The sequence below is a fragment of the Hemicordylus capensis genome, chromosome 1 (genome assembly GCF_027244095.1).
Source record: "Hemicordylus capensis ecotype Gifberg chromosome 1, rHemCap1.1.pri, whole genome shotgun sequence".
NCBI classification, from domain to species: Eukaryota; Metazoa; Chordata; class Lepidosauria; order Squamata; family Cordylidae; genus Hemicordylus; species Hemicordylus capensis.
Genome location: NC_069657.1, coordinates 208,610,348 through 208,628,594, shown reverse-complemented (window position 1 = coordinate 208,628,594; position 18,247 = coordinate 208,610,348). Strand labels below are relative to the sequence as shown.

The window sequence follows — 18,247 nt, the reverse complement described above, 5'->3', positions numbered from 1 at the left end:
ATAGGGCAAGGGGAGACAGTTGTCTGGGGGCCCACTGCCTTGGGCGGCCCCCCAGAGGCAAGTCATATGACTGACTCCCACAGCTGCACACCTGCCCGGGCTTCCTTCAGTTGTATTCATCCTCTGAAATTGATATGAGTGTTAAGACCTGGAGCTACCAGAACAGCATGTCTTTCTCTAGTACCATTAAATGACTTGCATTGCCCACAGTTTACAAAACCTGGACCCACTCCAACCTTGCTATGCCCCTGACCTAAGCCCTTCTTAAAACCATTCCAGGCTGGTGGCTGCCACCACATCTTATGGCAGAGAATTCCACAGATTAATTATGTGTTGTGTGAAAAAGTACTTCTTTTTGTCGGTCCTAAATTTCTTGGCAATCAGTTTCATGGGATGGCCCCAGGTTCTAGGGTTAAGAGAGAGGGAGAAAAATTTCTCCACACCATGCATGATTTTATAGACCTTTATCATGTCTCCCCTCAGTCATCTTTTTTTCTAAACTGAAAAGCCCCAGATGTTGTAGCCTTGCCTCATAAGGAAGGTGCTCTAGGCCCCTGATCATCTTGGTTGCCCTCTTCTGTACCTTTTCCAGTTCTACAATGTCCTTTCTGAGGTATGGTGACCAGAATTGTACACAGTACTCCAAATGTGGCCGCACCATAGTTTTGTATAAGGGCATTATAATATTAGCATTTTAATTTTTTATTTTCAAGCAACTGCTGACCCTTTCATGATTGCATATTGCATATTATTTCCATTAGGAATAATGGAAACAGTGTGTGATGTGCGATCATGTGAGAGTCAGAACTTCCAGTACTTCTCTCTTGCCTGGCAGCGCCACTGTGTGTATTAGAGCCCCGCAGCAGCACAGGTAACTGTAATCCACTATTTTAAGCCGATCAGCCCTTGCATGCTTTTTGTTTTGTTTTGCTAGATAGCATCTGTGGGAGATGCCCAATCCAGATCAGAGCCATGGCATGGGGGTGGGGGGAGTCTTTGACCCTTTAACCCTTTCATGACTATGTTCCAGACTGCAGACTGCTGTGCCTCTCCTAGATAAGAAACTCCCTTAGGCACCAACAGGAGTTTCCCATCTGGGGAAACAGTTGTGAAGGGATCATGGTCCCAAATCCAGACTGGATCTAATTTGGGATCATGGTGGGTCAAAGGGTTAAAAGTCTCCTTTCTTTCATGTCATAATCTTGATACTAATTCATCTCCCCCACACCCTGGTAGCTGCTGTTTAGCAGGGGCAAAGAGGCACAAAAGGAGCAAGAAAGGGCAGAGAGCTGGTCTTGTGGTTGCAAGCATGAATTATCCTCTTTGCTATGCAGGGTCTGCCCTGATTTGCATTTGAGTGGGAGACTACATGTTAGCACTATAAGCGGGGATGGGGCCACTCTGGGAAGAGCATCTGCATGCTTGCATGCAGAAGGTCCCAATTTCTCTCCCAGGCATCTCCAGATCGGACTCGGGGAAGACTCCTGCCTGCAACCTTGGAGAAGCCACTGCCAGTCTGGATAGACAATACTGAGCTAGATGTATCAGTATTCTCTGGGGGTCAATGACCAATGGTCTGACTCGGTATATGGCCACTTCCTATGTTCCTGTGTTCCTAACTGTGTTTAAAATAATGCCTGGTTTGACAATGAGTTGAAATCTCATTCAAAATTGACTGGCACACAAACAAATCAATCCTGTTTGAAACACCACCATCAGTGTTATTGTTGAAGCACAATACTTTGTGCATAATATTTTGCTGATATGTGAAAGCAGTCATGGCTCTTTTATTAAAACTAAATTTGATGGACCGAAGATGAAGTGTCAGTTAGTAGCTGATGAATGTAACTAATATATGTCAGGAAATGTAATGTAGCTGGCATACATCGGGGAAAGTAGGCTTAGTCTTATACTGGCATTTCCCCAGCAAAAAAACCCACCTTTGATGGCTAAGCTACATTACGGCATGAAGCAATACATACACATCCAAAGCAAGTGAATAAACAAATGAGTGATTTCATTCAGTTTGGCAGAATCATAAAGAGGATGCAAACAGTCTTGTTGCTCTGTTGTTCTAACAACAATTCCCTCAAATCCCAAATCTCATTCTTGGCAGCAATACGTAGCAATAAAATACTTCAGGGTTTCTAGGCACATGAAATATTAAACAAACACAGTGGAAACCTTTATTACTGCCTTACGTGGACTTACTGATGGACTGCATGCTATTTTTCTTACTATACCCTTTGATTTCTTTGGTTTTAAACAAGTTTTAGGCCTTTCATTTAATCATGATCAAACACAGAGTTTGTATTTGGTCTCACAATGACTTAAGCGAACTTAACTGTGTTCTGGATTTTGGTCAAGATTACAAGTGAGAATTTGGCTAATTAATTAGGAGAAGAAAACTATTTATGGGGTAATTTTCCTTGTTTTGGTCAAAATCTGAATACTCAAATTGTTTTGTGCCTACGGCTTCTTTCTCTTTTTGCAAATATGGAATCATATAGCACATGTATGCATTCAACAGTTTATTTCATCTGATATTTTCCATTCATTTCAATTTCAAAGCCTCCATTAGACCACTTTCCAGTATCATCTCTTTCATTTCTTTACTATCTGACTTCATGTCTTTCTGAGGAACCATTTTATATATTGTGATTATTACTTGGGGTAGTCTTCTCATATTATAAATTTAGTAATCAATTCAGCTGATCCATCATAAAGATTTAGCAGTTCTCAAAGCTCACTCACTAAGTAATTAAGAGCATGCTAATTAGAGCTCCTTAAATATACAATTTGTTAAACAGAAAATCATGAAAAGTCCATTAATAATGAAGGACACATCAATTAATTCCTAAGGTAAATAATTCAGGAGTTAGCAACTTAATTAATGGGGTATATATAACCAGGAAAATTGTTCTTGGCAAAGTCCTCAGATAAGACAAAACAAGAAAAGAAAATGAAACTCATAATATCCACTAGTAGCCAAAGCAGCAAGTGATTGATCGAGCTGGTATTTATTAACACAATTCATTTTCAGTGCCATGGTTTACCTTTTTAACTTAGGAGTTCCCCCCACCCAGCCCTAAAGCAAAAGCAATTTAATATAATCAACAGCAAGCCTTTATGTCACTTTCAGCACTTTCAGTAGAGGAAGCAAGTGTTAGCAAGTTTTGAGGAGTTCAATCTATTGGACAGTGAATTTACCAGTGATGGGTTTTGAGATTCATTAGCAGAGCACAAAAGAAGCTACCCACTCCAGTTACAGAATAGAATGCAGAGTTTAGTTGTTGCAGCTATTTATAGAAGACACATGAGATTCATGTAGAATCTAAATACTAAGTAGATTTATTGGTGAAGTATACCTTTGGATAGGAAGGACCTAATCTAAAGAACTATATAATGAATAGGTAGGGAGAGAGAGAGAGATGTTTCCATCTGCTCTCCAAGAGGAAAGGAACGGATTCTGACTCACCACAGGAAATGCTGAGGAGTCATATCAGGGGTCATAGTGTAGAGACAGCTAGGAACAGCTAGGGAGACCCTTTCTCACTATCTATACTCCCAATGCCCCTAGTGGTCATCGGGATGGTGCAAAAGGTCGATGCACTGGAACTCTATCTCCAACACAACCACCTGCTATAGGAGCCATGCTCAAATGTTCAGGTCACTTGCCCAATCTTTCAGCCCTTAGTATCTGCTCCTGAGAGGATGGGTGGGCTCACCTGCATCAGTTGCAGATTCCAAGCAAGGATAATCTCTTCTCTGGGGTGGTGAGGCACAAGCTGTCCCTTTCATTTCCCTCCTTGCCTTCACCACCCTGGTTGCTCAAAGATCTTTTACATGGCAGCACCTGAACATGCTGCCTCACTAACCTGCTGGATAGAAAAGACAATGACAGTGTTGCTTCTCCCCTCCCCTCTGGGAGAATGGAAAGGCTCAATTGCAATTGCTGCAGAGGATACGTGTCTCCCATGATGGGGAAAAAGCTACCAATGCCCCCTTTTCTTTTTCTCCTCACTTTCCAAGAGAATAAAGAATTTCTTTTGCTAAATCTGATTGTGTGAGGCAGTGCACTTTAACAATTACTTACCTCAAACTCCTCCCCCCCATTTTTGCTGTAGTACCCCATAGTACCAGTAGTGAAAATGGGGCAGCCCACTCAGTGTTTTCAGGAGATGGGGGTGGTTTTCTTTTAGATTTCAGGGGACTTACTCTACTGGTAGTCACCTTAAGTGGTGCAGCGGGGAAATGCTTGACTAACAAGCAGAAAGTTGAAGGTTTGAATCCCTGCTGGTACTATATCAGACAGCAGTGATATAGGAAGATGCTGAAAGGCTTCATCTCCTATTGCACGGGAGGAATTAATGAGAAACCCCTCTTGTATTCTACCAAAGAAAACCACAGGGCTCTGTGGGCGCCAGCAGTCGAAATCAACTTAACGGCACACTTTAGCTCTACTAGTGGCAGTGTGGGAGTCTTGTGGTGTTTTGGGTTTTTTTAATTATTTGATGCTGCTAATGGAAGCATGTTGCTATTGAAAGTGTAGAACACTTCCCAGCAGCTGGTTTTGTCTGGCTGCCATCTCTCTCCCGCCCCTGCGCAGAAAACACTGGGAATTATGCTGCATCTTATGTAGTGTCATCCCCTAGTACAGTTTGGGAGAAAAATGTCAGCTGGCAGGAGAGCTGGTCTTGTGCTAGCAAGCATGAACTGCCCCATTTGCTAAACAAGGTCTGCCTTGGTTTGTATTTGGATGGGTGAGCACATGTAAGTGCTCTGAGATATTAGGGGCCATGGCTCAGTGGAAGAGCATCTGCATGTTTGCATGCAGAAAGTCCCAGGTTCATTCCCAGGCATCTCCAGGCATCTCCAGGCTGGGAGGGACTCCTGCTTGCAGCCTCGGAGAAGCCACTGCCAGTCTGGATAGAAAATACTGAGTGAGATGGACGAATGGTCAGACTTGGTATTAAAAAGCCAAAAAAGGATCTCTTATAACATAACTAAGAGATTGAGAAATACCACAATAAGAAAGAAATTGCTATATTGTAAAATATATACAGCATAATACAATGGTATACACCAACAATAGATGTCACAATAGATATAATCATATAAATGATAAAGTCCACGGACTGCATATCATGAACAGAGCACATGAAGTCTATAACCACCCTGGTAGTAAAGACATCCACATACACTACGGTGACCCAGTGAACCTCCATTTCAAAAAGAACTCTTTGTCGAGTGATGATGGATATAAGCCTTGTACGTTGATATAAATCAATGTGTTCACATTTCTTGATTTTCTAAGAAATGAAACTCGGGCATTATTTAAACTACTTCACATTTTTCAAAGACACACCTCCCCAATATATCTCCAACTGGAAATGCTTCCATATAAATAACTTTAAACAGGAAGTTTAAACAATTAACATACAATAGACTGGTTGTTTTGTCAATTTTGGTAGAACCATTCCTGTTATAGTAAGAATGGAGCGGTGGAAATGCTCAGCTAGTGGGGGATATAGAAAAATCTTTATCAATAGACTGTATTACAAGTAACCACAACAAGTCAGCTACTTGTATAATACTTACTATTGTGTTGCCTCTTCTGATTGTTTCTCAAGAATGCCCTTGTATAAATAGGTGCAAAGCTTGCTCTGACTCAAGTCTCTTGCTAATTGGCTTTATACTTGGAATCAATTAGAAATCAAGACTGAAGGTGTGCTGACTTGGTATAAGTAGGGGCGCACCTAGGCAATTTTGGTGCCCGGACTGCCCCCGCCGAGAGCCCCCCCCCCAGTGTGAGCCCCCCCCAAAACCTACTTTTGGGGGGCCTCCTACCACGTAAAGCCTCCATTTTTTTTTTATTTCAGCTGCTGCATGGCCGAGGGGTGGCTGCCAGGGGGTGAGCATAGCAGTCCATCTCTCCCCCGGTGGTGGCAGCCGGAGTGATGCCGGGCCTGTCTGTTTGGCCCAGTGTCTCTTTCTAACTGCTAGGCACGTGTGCACAGTTGAAAGAGATTGTTGCATTCTCGTGACATATAATTGACTGCTGGGCTCACCCCCTGGCAGCCACCCCTTGGCTACATGGCAGCTGATTTTTTTAAATATATATATATATATGTCAGTTTGGCATGGCAGGGCGGGTCTGGGGTGGCTGCTGGAGCCCCCACCCAGCCATTTGGAGGCCCCCTGGACCTTGGAGGCCATGGACTAGGACCCCAAGGTCCAGGGGTTACAGCACCTCTGGATATAAAAGGCAGCTTCTTGTGTTCTTATGGTCCAGGAAGCACTCTGGCACGCCTCACTCTGCCAGAGACAGCATGAAAAAGAAAACAACAGCCACCACTGCATTAACTAGTGGCCCCTAACATGAAAATTAAAGAAATTCACTCTACCCCCCTGAAATTGTGATATTGTGTTGGGAGCCTTATTTGCATCCCCCTTAAAATGCTGCAGAAATGCTGCAGTGGATTTTTTCAGATCAGTCCTAATACTAACGTACTGCCTTTTGATCATGTAAACAGTCTGAGGGCCATGCTTCTGTAAAAATGTCATTGCTGCAGCATTTCAAAGAGGCACATGATCCAGCCAGAACATAAATATTATTTCTCAACAGTCTCTTTTCAGTGCATGTAGCTCTTTGTCTTGTGTTTAGCCTTATAAGAGTCCTGTAAGATTGTTTGGGTGAGTTAATAACTTGGCCAAGGCTATTAAAACAAGGCCAGTAAAAGGAGATTAGGTATTTCAAAACAAATTTCATTTTAAATTTCATATATGTGTTGTATTTTCTTTTGTGTACTCAGGAAAGATGAGCATCAGGAACATGGATTTATTATTAGGAACCATCTTCTGTCTTCTCTTCAGCTATATACCTTGCCAGGAGGTTGCAAATTCAGGAATGGAATTTGAAGATGTTGAAGGTAAAATATTTGATCTATTCGTCATCAGAAACCAGAACTGGTTAAAAATTAAAATATCCCTATTTAACAGAATGTAGCCATTGCATTAGAGAACACAGTTTTGATTTGCACATTACACAGGGACTAAACAGCAAATTCATGTCTGAAGTGGCAGTATTGATTGGTCTGTATACCTTCCCCACCATGGGAAAGGTGGTGTTACCAAGACAGCCTGTTTGGGGGCTCCTAGGAGCACCTCTGTACTTGGTTTGGGTTACAGGCTTGCAGTTCTCACATTTTGCCTTTCAGATCCCAAGGGACCATAAGATCTCTATTAGGTTAGCATGAGCAAACTCAAAGGGTGTGTAGCCTGGGAAAACAGTACCTCTCAAATCAAATTTAACCTGAGACTGCAGGGGGATGCCCCCTGAACCTGCCCCCTTGATTGTTTTCAGGTGGGGAAGCAAGAGTAGACGTGAGTTAATCAAGCACTATTCTTTTCAAGAATTAGCCAAGTATTCTCCCTATGCTGGCACATCGGGTCAATCTATGACCTCCTCAGGAAGGAGTGATGAAAGGTAACAGATCTCCTCTGCTAACAAGCAGAGACAAAGGGGAGACAAGCAGAGGCAAGCATGGGACAAAGTTGTATTCTTTGCTCTTTCCCTTTTGTCCACCTTTTCAGAAAGGTGTGGTCAGCATGCTGCCTCATGGCAAGATGCTGGCTATTTGTAGTCAAGACACAATCAATCTGTGTGTCTTTACCTTGGATTCACCAGCTGCCTATCATCACGTCTTGGCATTGGCACCTCTATCCTGACTTTTGATCATGTCCTGCTTGTTGCCTCTAGAGCGGCCATTTTTCCTAGCACTGTCTGGGCAGCACTCTTGGCTGTGAGATCCTGATCTCCCAAGATCAGATCCCCTTTGGATTCTTCCTGGTTCCCAGACCCCTGCCTGGTCCCCGTGTTCCTGCTCCTGCATTTTGCCTTTCCACCTGCCCTGAAGGAGAGAAGCCCCCCTGTATCGACTGAGTTTCAAGGGCCCAAAAACCCCAATGGATGGAGTTAGTTAGTATCTAACTTCTGCTCTCAAGCCTCTCACCCCGCACCCTTCTTGCTCCTTCTAAAATCCAAAGCTGTTCACCATTTCTCTCTGGTCAGCCTTGAGTGAACTTAATTTGGAATTCAAGTCAAATTGCCTCCTTGTAAGCTGTAACTTAGTCTCTTTTAGTCTCGCTAGTGTTGTTAGTAAATATTGTGTTGCTCATTAATCATTATTACTCTTCCTGTACCACTAAACCCTAAAATAAACCTGATTCTATTTTTGAACTTTAACCTCTGTTCAGTTCTTTCTGTAGCTGAAGCTTTGAACAAACTTATTCTGAGGTGGACTGCTCCATTTAAGCTCACTAGTTCCCCACACCAGCCTAAAACTTAGCAAAGGGTGTTTGCCAATTCCCCGAGAGCAGTACCATTAACAGTGGGAACAGACTGAGGGAAAGTGGGTGGCAAACAACCTGCTCCCTCATTACTCAAGCATTAATAGCACTCCAGAAAGGAAAGACAAGTAAAGACATCCATTTATTTGTTGTTTCTGGAAGGTTTCTGGCCATTTTTGGAAGGGTGGTATAGAAATTGAATTATTATTGTTGTTGTTGTTATTAAATGTGCAGAGTGCAACTCATCCGTCTAGTGATCTGTTTGATCCAAAAAGATTAAAATGTTCCAGTTAGACTGGCAGGCATCGAGCCACTCATTAAACCTAATACAGTATACACAACTGTCACCTTTCACAACCTGTCATGGTGCCTTGTGGGGAAATAATAATAATAATAATAATAATAATAATAATAATAATAATAATAATAATATTGCCTCAAACATGGATACTAAAATGTTTAGAAACAACTGGTGTCAGCAAAAACATTCAGATATTTATTTAAAAAGCAATAAGCATGTGGAGTACACAGTTAACAATCAATGGCGAGACACTTGGACAGGTTAGCATTAGAAGAGGCATTTTCCAAGGGGACTCACTATCCCCTCTGTTGTTTGTAATCGCCATGACCCCACTTTCACAAATACTAAACAAAGCAGGCCTCGGATACCAAACATCTAAAACATCAAGTCAAATCAACCATCTGCTGTACATGGACGATCTGAAGTTGTATGGAAAGTCCCAGTCAGAAATCGAATCACTGCTAAACACTGTCTGTATATTCAGTAGCGATATAGCAATGGAGTTTGGACTGGACAAGTGTGCTGCATTAATAATGAAGAGAGGGAAAATAACAAAAACAGAAGGAATAGAACTGCCCAATGGAAGCAAGATCAAGAACCTGGAAGAGAAAGAACCTTACAAATACTTGGGCATTCTCCAGGCTGATAACATCACACACACTGAAGTTAAAAGAAAAATGGGAAGTGAATACATCAGGAGAGTTAGAAAAATCCTAAAGTCCAAACTCAATGGCGGGAACACCATACAAGCCATAAACACCTGGGCTATACCTGTTATCAGATACACAGGAATAATAGACTGGACCCAGGCAGAGCTAAAGACGCTAGATCGTAAGACCAGGAAAATCATGACCATCAATCATGCTCTGCACCCCCGCAGTGATGTCGATAGGCTATACCTCCCTCAAAGCTCAGGAGGAAGAGGAATGCTGCAAGTCCATCAAACAGTAGAGGAGGAGAAAAGAGGCCTTGAAGAATATATCAAGGACAGTGAAGAAGATGCACTTCAAATGGTCAATAACACGAAACTATTCAACACCAATGAAAGAAAGCAGGCCTACAAGAAAGAACAAGTCAAGAACCGAGCAGAAAAATGGAAAAATAAGCCACTGCATGGTCAATATTTGCACAATATAACTGGAAAATCAGACATCACCAAGACCTGGCAATGGCTTAAGAATGGTTACTTGAAGAAAGAAACAGAGGGTTTAATACTGGCTGCGCAAGAACAGGCACTAAGAACAAATGCAATAAGAGCAAAAGTCAAAAAATCCACAACAAACAGCAAGTGCCACCTTTGTAAAGAAGCAGATGAAACAGTGGACCACCTAATCAGCTGTTGTAAGAAGATCACACAGACTGACTACAAACAAAGGCATGACAAGGTAGCAGGGATGATACACTGGAACATCTGCAAAAAATACAAGCTACCTGTAGCCAAAAATTGCTGGGACCACAAAATTGAAAAAGTTGTAGAAAAGGAAGATGTAAAACTATTATGGGACTTCTGACTACAAACAGACAAATATCTGCCACACAATACACCAGATATCACTGTAGTAGAGAATAAAGATTTTAAATTAAATTTGTATAGTTAAAATTATCGACATAGTGATACCATATGATAGCAGAATAGAAGAAAAAGAAATCATTAAATAATGTATCATTACCCGCCCTGAGAGTGACCACTTTCCTTTATATTTGAATACCGCTGGGGAAGACATTTCCAGGATAGAAAGCAGGCTTGCTCAGGACAGGGGGCTCCTGGCCTCATGAGTCATCTATGTTAAAACATTATGCTAAATTAATCAGGCTTCTTGCCCCCCTGCTTGCTAAACCTTGCTCATCACTATGCAAGAGGCACAGGTTTTTTTCACGCCCCTGGTTTGACCAGGAGTGCCGAACAGTAAAAAAAGGAGCTTATTTTAGCCTTTAAATCTTATGTCGAGGGTGTTTTTAGACCTGGACACCAGGTCCTCTCCTCAATGAAGCAATCTTATTAATCTTAAGGTAATCTTATTAATTTTATTAATCTTAAGGTTGACTCAGCCTTCCATCCTTCCGAGGTCGGTAAAATGAGTACCCAGAATGTTGGGGGCAATATGCTAAATCATTGTAAACCGCTTAGAGAGCTCCGGCTATAGAGCAGTATATAAATGTAAGTGCTATTGCTATTGCTATTATAAAAAGTTGCTGAAGTCAAAGAGACTAAAACATACACAACTGAAGTGGTCTGAATTGATTGCTGTGGCTAATTTGAAAAACCAGTCCAGATTTTGGCACCTGGTGACGACACCGCAGGTAAGATCCTCGGTGGTCTCCTCTCCCCTCATTCCTCATGAGGTTTGGGAGCACCATTTCCACTCCTTATATAGGCGGGTCGATTCATCAAACTATAGTTTGGATGTAGATATTTCTTCCCTCCCCAGCTACAAATGGAAATTGAAAGGCTGTGGCAGAAGAAGACCAAAATAATCCCAGTGGTAATTGGTGCCCTGGGTGCAGTTCCAAAAGACCTTGAAGAGCACCTCAACACCATAGGGGCCACAGAAATCACCATCAGCCAATTACAAAAAGCAACTTTACTGGGAACAGCCTATATTCTGCGACGATATCTATAATAATAACAGCAACATTGAAAATAAAATTCAGCCATCCCAGGTCCTTGAGAAGAACCCGATGTCTGGATAAAACAAACCAGTCAATAACACCTGTCTGGCTGTGTTAACAACAACAACAATAATAATAGTATAAGGTGCTAAGGAAGTCACAGCAGCTCAGTCTCGCATGTGTGGGCTGGCAATAGGATTATTTATTATTCTGAAGGGTGAGGAGGAGCTAGTGTTCAACAGTATTTGTTTTGCAAGTCTGCAAGCTCTCTACTGATGATAAAGATATCATAGGTCTCTATGGCACAGATCAGTATCTATAGATCTTTTTAGATTGTGTGCCCTTTGGGGACAGGCATCCATCTTATTTATTTATTATTTCTCTGTGTAAACTGCCCTGAGCCATTTTTGGAAGGGCGGTATAGAAATCGAATGAAGTAGAACTAGTATCTATCTATCTATCTATCTATCTATCTATCTATCTATCTATCTATCTATCTATCTATCTATCTACCTACCTACCTACCTACCTACCTATCTATCTATCTATCTATCTATCTATCTATCTATCTATCTATCTATCTGTTGCATTTATATACCACCCTATATAAAATCGCAAGGTGGGGTAACTCAGCTGCACAGTTAACCAAGGTCATTATTTACTTATAGAATAACATCATTTTTGCTGCAGCAGGTAAAGAGAGTGTTTATTCAGACACACTTCCTCTTCTGTCTCACTGAGATTGTGTTCTTGCTTTCAGTTTTGCCTCTTTGTGGTATGCAGTTATAGTATGAATAATGTGCAGTACTAAAGGCTGTGACCATTGTAATTTGGGGCACACAAAATACGGCCGAAGATTTCTATTGAGCTGTACTGAGGAAAAGCCGACAGTCAAATAATTGCATTTATTTGTTATTGTATTTCTGCAAAGATAACCTTGAGGGTACTAGGCATCTTTTTCACCCCTTATCCAGCCATCCAGGTCTCTTAGAAGGAACGATCCTGCTTTGAATCTGGTAAAGTGTGCTGTCAACCATGAAAGCTCATTCTCTAAATTATCTATCATTCCAAGATCTTGTTAGCATACATAATTGCTACCAGTTTCTCTTAAAGGGAATGAGTCACAGTAGAAATCCCTCTTTCTTGTAAATGTGAAAGTCCATGAAGAATTAGCACAAGAGCTGGAAGATTCAGCTAGTCTAACAGGAAAACCCTTTAGCAGTGCGTGGGCGGGGGGGGGTGGCAAGTTGTCAAATCAAGGGGACAAAGAAGAAAAGCACCCATTTTCTCCGCATGACAAGCTGCTTTGCCTTGATAATGTCAGTCAGTGAGAAGACGTTGAAAAGAGCCTTATAATGGTGGCAATACAATATCTTTATAAATATGAATAGCTATATAGTATATATGTATTTTGTGCTAATCGACAGAAGTACTTCACAGAAAGGAGTACAGAATTGTTCCTATTTAAAGCCTGTTTCCTACAGAAAGATCTGCATTTGGTTTTAACTGCAGAATTAAACTGCTTATACCTAGCAAAGAGATTTCCTTTAGCATGGGGTGGGTGGTAGGTGGGGAGTTGCAACGTGAAAACAATATGTTTTGTTTTACTAGACATTATAAAGGGAGAGGGGGAAGAGATGCAACTCAGCTGCCTTTTGAGATAAACACTAATGCCATGTTTTCCGTTAATATTATATAATCCAAAAGCTGCTTTACATTTACACTTGTGCCCTAAATAGAATGGAAATTGCAAGTTAAGGTGCCCATCTTAATTTCTGTGCCATATAAGCTGCAAGACTTTTGTACAGTCTAGTATATGATGATGGCTTTAGAAATGAGGCTCCATTCACCCACACTTTGCCTTGATCAGAGATGCATCAGGCAGAAATTCATCAGTGGCATCTCTAGGAAGTGATTAAGAAAACTGCAGCTGTTAAATGTCTGCCTGGATGCGTCCTTCCCCAGCCCAATGTCCAACTAAAAGACCAAGGGAAGTGTGGGTGAATGGAGCCATTATTCAGCGGTGAATAAGGACACAACCAGAATCAGGTAATTCGTGTTCACTTCAAATCTTTACTTCCTTTTTTCCTTTTTCTTTAAAACAAACACACAGACACAGACACACACACACACACAAAATAAACACTTTAACTGTGGCCAAAACTAGATATTCTCTTCCCAGAAATTTCCTCTAAGCCTCACAGTTCTCCTGCTTGATTTAATTTCCTTCAAGTTGGTGTTAAGCAAGCCCTTAATCTGTGCTCTAGGATCTTGTGTTTGCTGAGGCTGCTTTTATCCCCAGAAGACACAGAGTGCCTAGAGTGCCCATCTCCTGAGGGAATTGTATATTTCCATTTAGCAAATTCTGGAAGCTGATTCCAAAACAAGACAGTAATTTAAAAAATACAATCATAGCCCTTAATTATTCATTCCAAAAACAACACAATCAATAAAACAGCAGATATACTAGCAATAGCAGCAATAAAATAAACGCACTTACTAGCAGACCCAATGCACTGCACATTTTGGGATATCTGGAGGCCGGGACACGTTGTCCCAGCCTCTGGAGCTCTGCGCTGCATGACGCAGCTCATATCTTGGAGAGCAGTCCATGCTCCCGGCAGTATTTCCTTGCTCATCTGGCAAGAAGGTGAGTTGGAGCAGCCTTCCCCCCTGCCTGCTTCCGGTTGTGTGAATGGCCCCCTTGTTTCAAGCCTTGGGATGCCAAGTGGCGAATATAAAAAGAGGCTCACTTAGTGGGACAGCCTCTATTGCAACACAGAATTAATCTCAAACAATGTATAGATAAATGTGGCATCCTAGTTTTGTTGTAAAAGATTAATAGATTGAAAGCAATATAAGGGCCAAACTATACATTACTTCAAGCCTGTTGTTAGGGATGATAGTCCTGTTTTAAACTGAGTAAAAAGCAGCTAGATAGGGATCCCCATGTCTATAAGGATCCTACCCCCACAATGGTCCCAATTAGGGATGTGCACAAATTGATTTTTTTAGATTTGATTTGTGCCCGAATTGAATCACCCCTGATTTGTTTTGTGTCTGAATCTGTCCCCCCGAACCACCTCAGATTAGATTTGGATTTGATTCAATTTGATTTGGATTGATTCAGACCACTTATAAAGGTCCAAGGGGTACCATATTTGGGTGGTGGATAGGACCCCATAGGTTCCACCTACCATCCATATTTCAAGGCAGTGGGTTACTTACTTGATTTTTAATGATTTTTCTTAGTTTTTACTGATGATGTATATGTCTGCCATAGGAATTAATGAGAATTTGAAGTTGCCCTATCCTAATCCTAACATGGATTCCCAGCTTTAATTTTTCCCCCTCTTGTAGAAGTGGAGTTATGAAGCAAAATGTGTGGTCACTATTTTTCAAGTGTTTGGATTCCTTGGTGTATAATTTCTCCTCATAATGAAGCCATATGAGGATTCATTGCATGACTTCATTTCTTCTGTTCATTTTGACTGTCATTGGACAGTGCCAACTGTCAACTGCCATGTGCCAACTATACCCCCTCCACACTGGGGTACTCAGTTTATTTTTTAGGAATTTTTGAAGTGTTTAGATTCTTTGGTGTCTTCATTATACACCTTCATTTCTTCTATTCATTTTGACCCCACTGCTTTCTGGGTGGGGTGCGGAATTAGTGGTATCCCATGTGCCAACTACTACCCCGCAACCCATAAGCCACTGGGTGTTCAGTTTATATTTTAGGAACTTTTGAGGGTTTTGGACTCTTTGGTGTGTAATGAATCCTCATAGGGATTCATTATAAGGAAAGGTTATTTGTTTGTTTGTTTGTTTGTTTGTTTGTTTGTTTGTTTGTTTAATATATTAGACAACAAGGAGTCTAAACACTTAAAGTTATTACACACCAAAGAATTCAAACACTTGAAAAATAGTGACCACACATTTTGCTCCATAACTCCACTTCTACAAGGGCTAGAGCTTAGCTTTTTTCTTTTTTCTTTTTTAATGAAAGCGGGGAATCTGGGAAAATTAATAGGAAGGATCCAAATCTCAAATAAATTCAAATTGAATCTGGCATGATATGATTTGTAACAGAATCTAGTCACTGGACTACAGGGGCGATTTGTTCTGTCTCCACCCAAATCTGCTAGATTTGGGTACAAATCTATTTGTACCCAAATCGATTCACACATCCCTAGTCCCAACCTGAACTGGATCTTCATGCACTATTTAACAAGGAAAGAGTGCTTCCATTGGTGTCAATGGGAGCTTCTCTTATCTTGTTAAATAGCAGCCAGCAAGGGAACCTGCCACTGAAAAGGAGTGCAATCCAAAAATGGCTGGAAGGTCCATGGAACTGAGTTCGTTACACCATTTTATGCAGCTTTCAGCCATTTTTGGATTGTACTCCCTTTTGGCCTGTGCCATAGCACATGGAAGCTGTATGAATGAAATTGTTGTCAAACCCGACCACAAAGCAGTGCTAAATCTAGGAACTTGAGAATATCTCCTGATGGTAGAGGGCAGAAGCTAGTCCTATCTAGATGGCAGGGACCCAAAGGAAATCTGGGGTTCACACTGAATTGGCACATGGATAACATGATATAGGTGATTCTTGGGAATTCCTTCCTTTTCCAAAGGTTGGAGCTGATGGGGCAACACCATAGCCTCCCACAAAGCAGAAGAAAATGTGCCAAGATATACTAAGGTCTGCGCTCTATGCCAAAATGCATATGAAACAGGGAGAATGTCTTGTTGGTGAATGTTATATAAAAGCATTAGCTTTGCAAATATTAACAGATCTGGTTCACATGGCTGCAGCTTATTGATATATCTATCAAGTTGTCTTGTTTCATGTAATGAAATAGCCACAGCCAGTCCTGAGCCCTTTGACAGGAGCACAAATTATGAAAGAAGCACTGTGAAAGAAATTTAGGTGGCTAACTGTGCTCTTTTTGCTTGTGGTAAACAATTCAGGGATAATTCATAGGTCTGGCTCAACATGCCAAAAAATAAAACAAGCAGAAACACAAAGGCTGACATCCTGACTAACTAAGCCTCAGTGCTCCTGGTAAGCTCATCTAACCAGCTACGCTGCCAGCTCAGCAGTGGGAGCAAATTTCAGTGACTTCCTCCACCTCAGGAAGCACCCAGAAATACGTTCCTGAGAGTTGTGCAGCCCTCTGGGACAAATTTTTCGGTGACACATGCAGAGAACTTCCAGAAGAAGAAGAAGTTGCTGAGATTCTCCCCACACACATGCAGCATATAACTGGGACTCTTCAGAAGCACCGACTACACCGGTGCTTCTCCCATTGCACCAATGCCTCGATGTCAGCCAATGTCTTCCCAGATACAAGTAACAAGCCTCAATTTACTTAAACTCTCTGAAGTTATTCACATGTGCAGGCAAAACAGGGCTAAGGAAGCCCAGCCCAGTTTTGCCTGTGTGTGTGCACCACCGGGATCAGGCCTGCTCCCAGCACAATCTCAGGGGAAAACCTGCCTAGGCAGCCACCCTCCTAACCCCATTTCTGTGATCCTCTGCCAGCCATGACTGCTTGCAGCCATGGCTAGCAGACTGAGGAGATCTCAGGGAGGGGAGGGGGAGTCCCCATAATGCCCTGCACATTCACGTGGTTCATTATTGGAGCTGGGGGGGGCAGGGTGATACGGGGCAATGCAGGGTGACATGTCCCTGTCCCTCAAGTTACCAGCAGCACCCGGTAGTCATCTGGGCAGGTGATCCGCCTGCCAAAGAGGAGACCATCACTCATCTGTGATGAGGTAAGCTCTTCAGGACTTCCTCTCTAGGGATGTGTTTTTTGTTTTGGATACAAAACGTTTTGTGCACAAAACAGGCCATTTCGGCTGTTTTGAAGCCAAAACAAAACACCCAATGCTCAAAACAGAAAATTTTGTAGCCGAAACAAAACGTCCCTGTTTCAGATACAAAACGTTTTGTTGTTTCAGCTGTTTTGGAACTCCATTTTGCAATCACGAAAAGTCTTTCTCCTTCGGTCTCCATTTTGAGTGTTGATATCTGTTTGATTTTCCAGCCTTTCTAGCCTTCAGATTGGCCAGCGAAAGCATGGGCTGATCTGCTGGCAATTGCCTCCTTATTCCTTTTAAGGAAATTTGAGGGTAAAATTTACCCTCATTGGCCAGTGGGGCAGTGTGCATTTACCCTCATTGGCCAGTGGGGCAGTGTGCATTTACCCTCATTGGCCAGTGGGGCAGTGTGCATTTACCCTCATTGGCCAGTGGGGCAGTGTGCATTTCACTGTTGTTGTTTCACACTGTTGTGTGTAGATCAATTGCATTTCTTGGGGGGGATGTGGATGTGCATGACCTTTGGAAATCTGCATGGTTCTTTGCAAAGCTCTGCTGTTGTTGATGTGTGATGTTGATGCTATTTGGGATGGATTTGGGGCAGAAAGGGGGCTTTTGGGGCAGAAGAGTGGGTCAGGTGGTAGTGCCCCAATGAGTGCCTGGTGCCACCCAGAAGCCAAAGGAATTGGGGAAAGGGCTGATTTTTAAAGAATTTCTGATGTTGACATGTCTTTGGGGCAGATTCAAGGCAGAAAGGGGGCCTGAGGAGCAAAACAGTGGGTTAGGTGGCAGTGCCCCAAGGGGTGCCTGCCATAACCCAGATTCCAAAGGAATAGGGCAAAGGGCTGATTTCTTAGGAATTGTTGAAGTTTACTCGTCTTTAAGGTTTTTCCCCTTAGGGAATAACAGAGGTTTCAGCAGACCCATAACTCCACCTGGGGGGCACTGGGGTGGCCAGGAGCGAGTGGTGGTGTAGTGCACATAGGGTGCCAACCACTCACATGGGTTGCTAACCCATGGAGTGCTGGGTTCTGTTGTTTCTGAGGTGTTCTAAGTATAGATTCTCTGGTAGCATATGAGATTTTCTACAACAAACAATGAATCCACTCTCATATGCTATCAGAGAATCTACACTCAAAACATCTCAGAAACCAG

The 18,247-nt window shown here is 42.1% G+C and overlaps 1 protein-coding gene across 1 annotated transcript in view; it reads left to right on the top strand.

Annotated features, from left to right (window-relative positions):
* Positions 1-852: 852 nt before the first annotated feature.
* TFPI (tissue factor pathway inhibitor) overlaps positions 853-18,247 on the top strand; it is a 40,845-nt gene continuing 23,450 nt past the window's right edge. The window contains exons 1-2 of the mRNA XM_053272385.1: positions 853-871; positions 6,816-6,932. Of these exons, the coding sequence (XP_053128360.1) occupies positions 6,821-6,932 (112 nt within the window). The 5' untranslated portion in view covers positions 853-871; positions 6,816-6,820. The remainder of the gene's footprint in view (positions 872-6,815; positions 6,933-18,247) is intronic.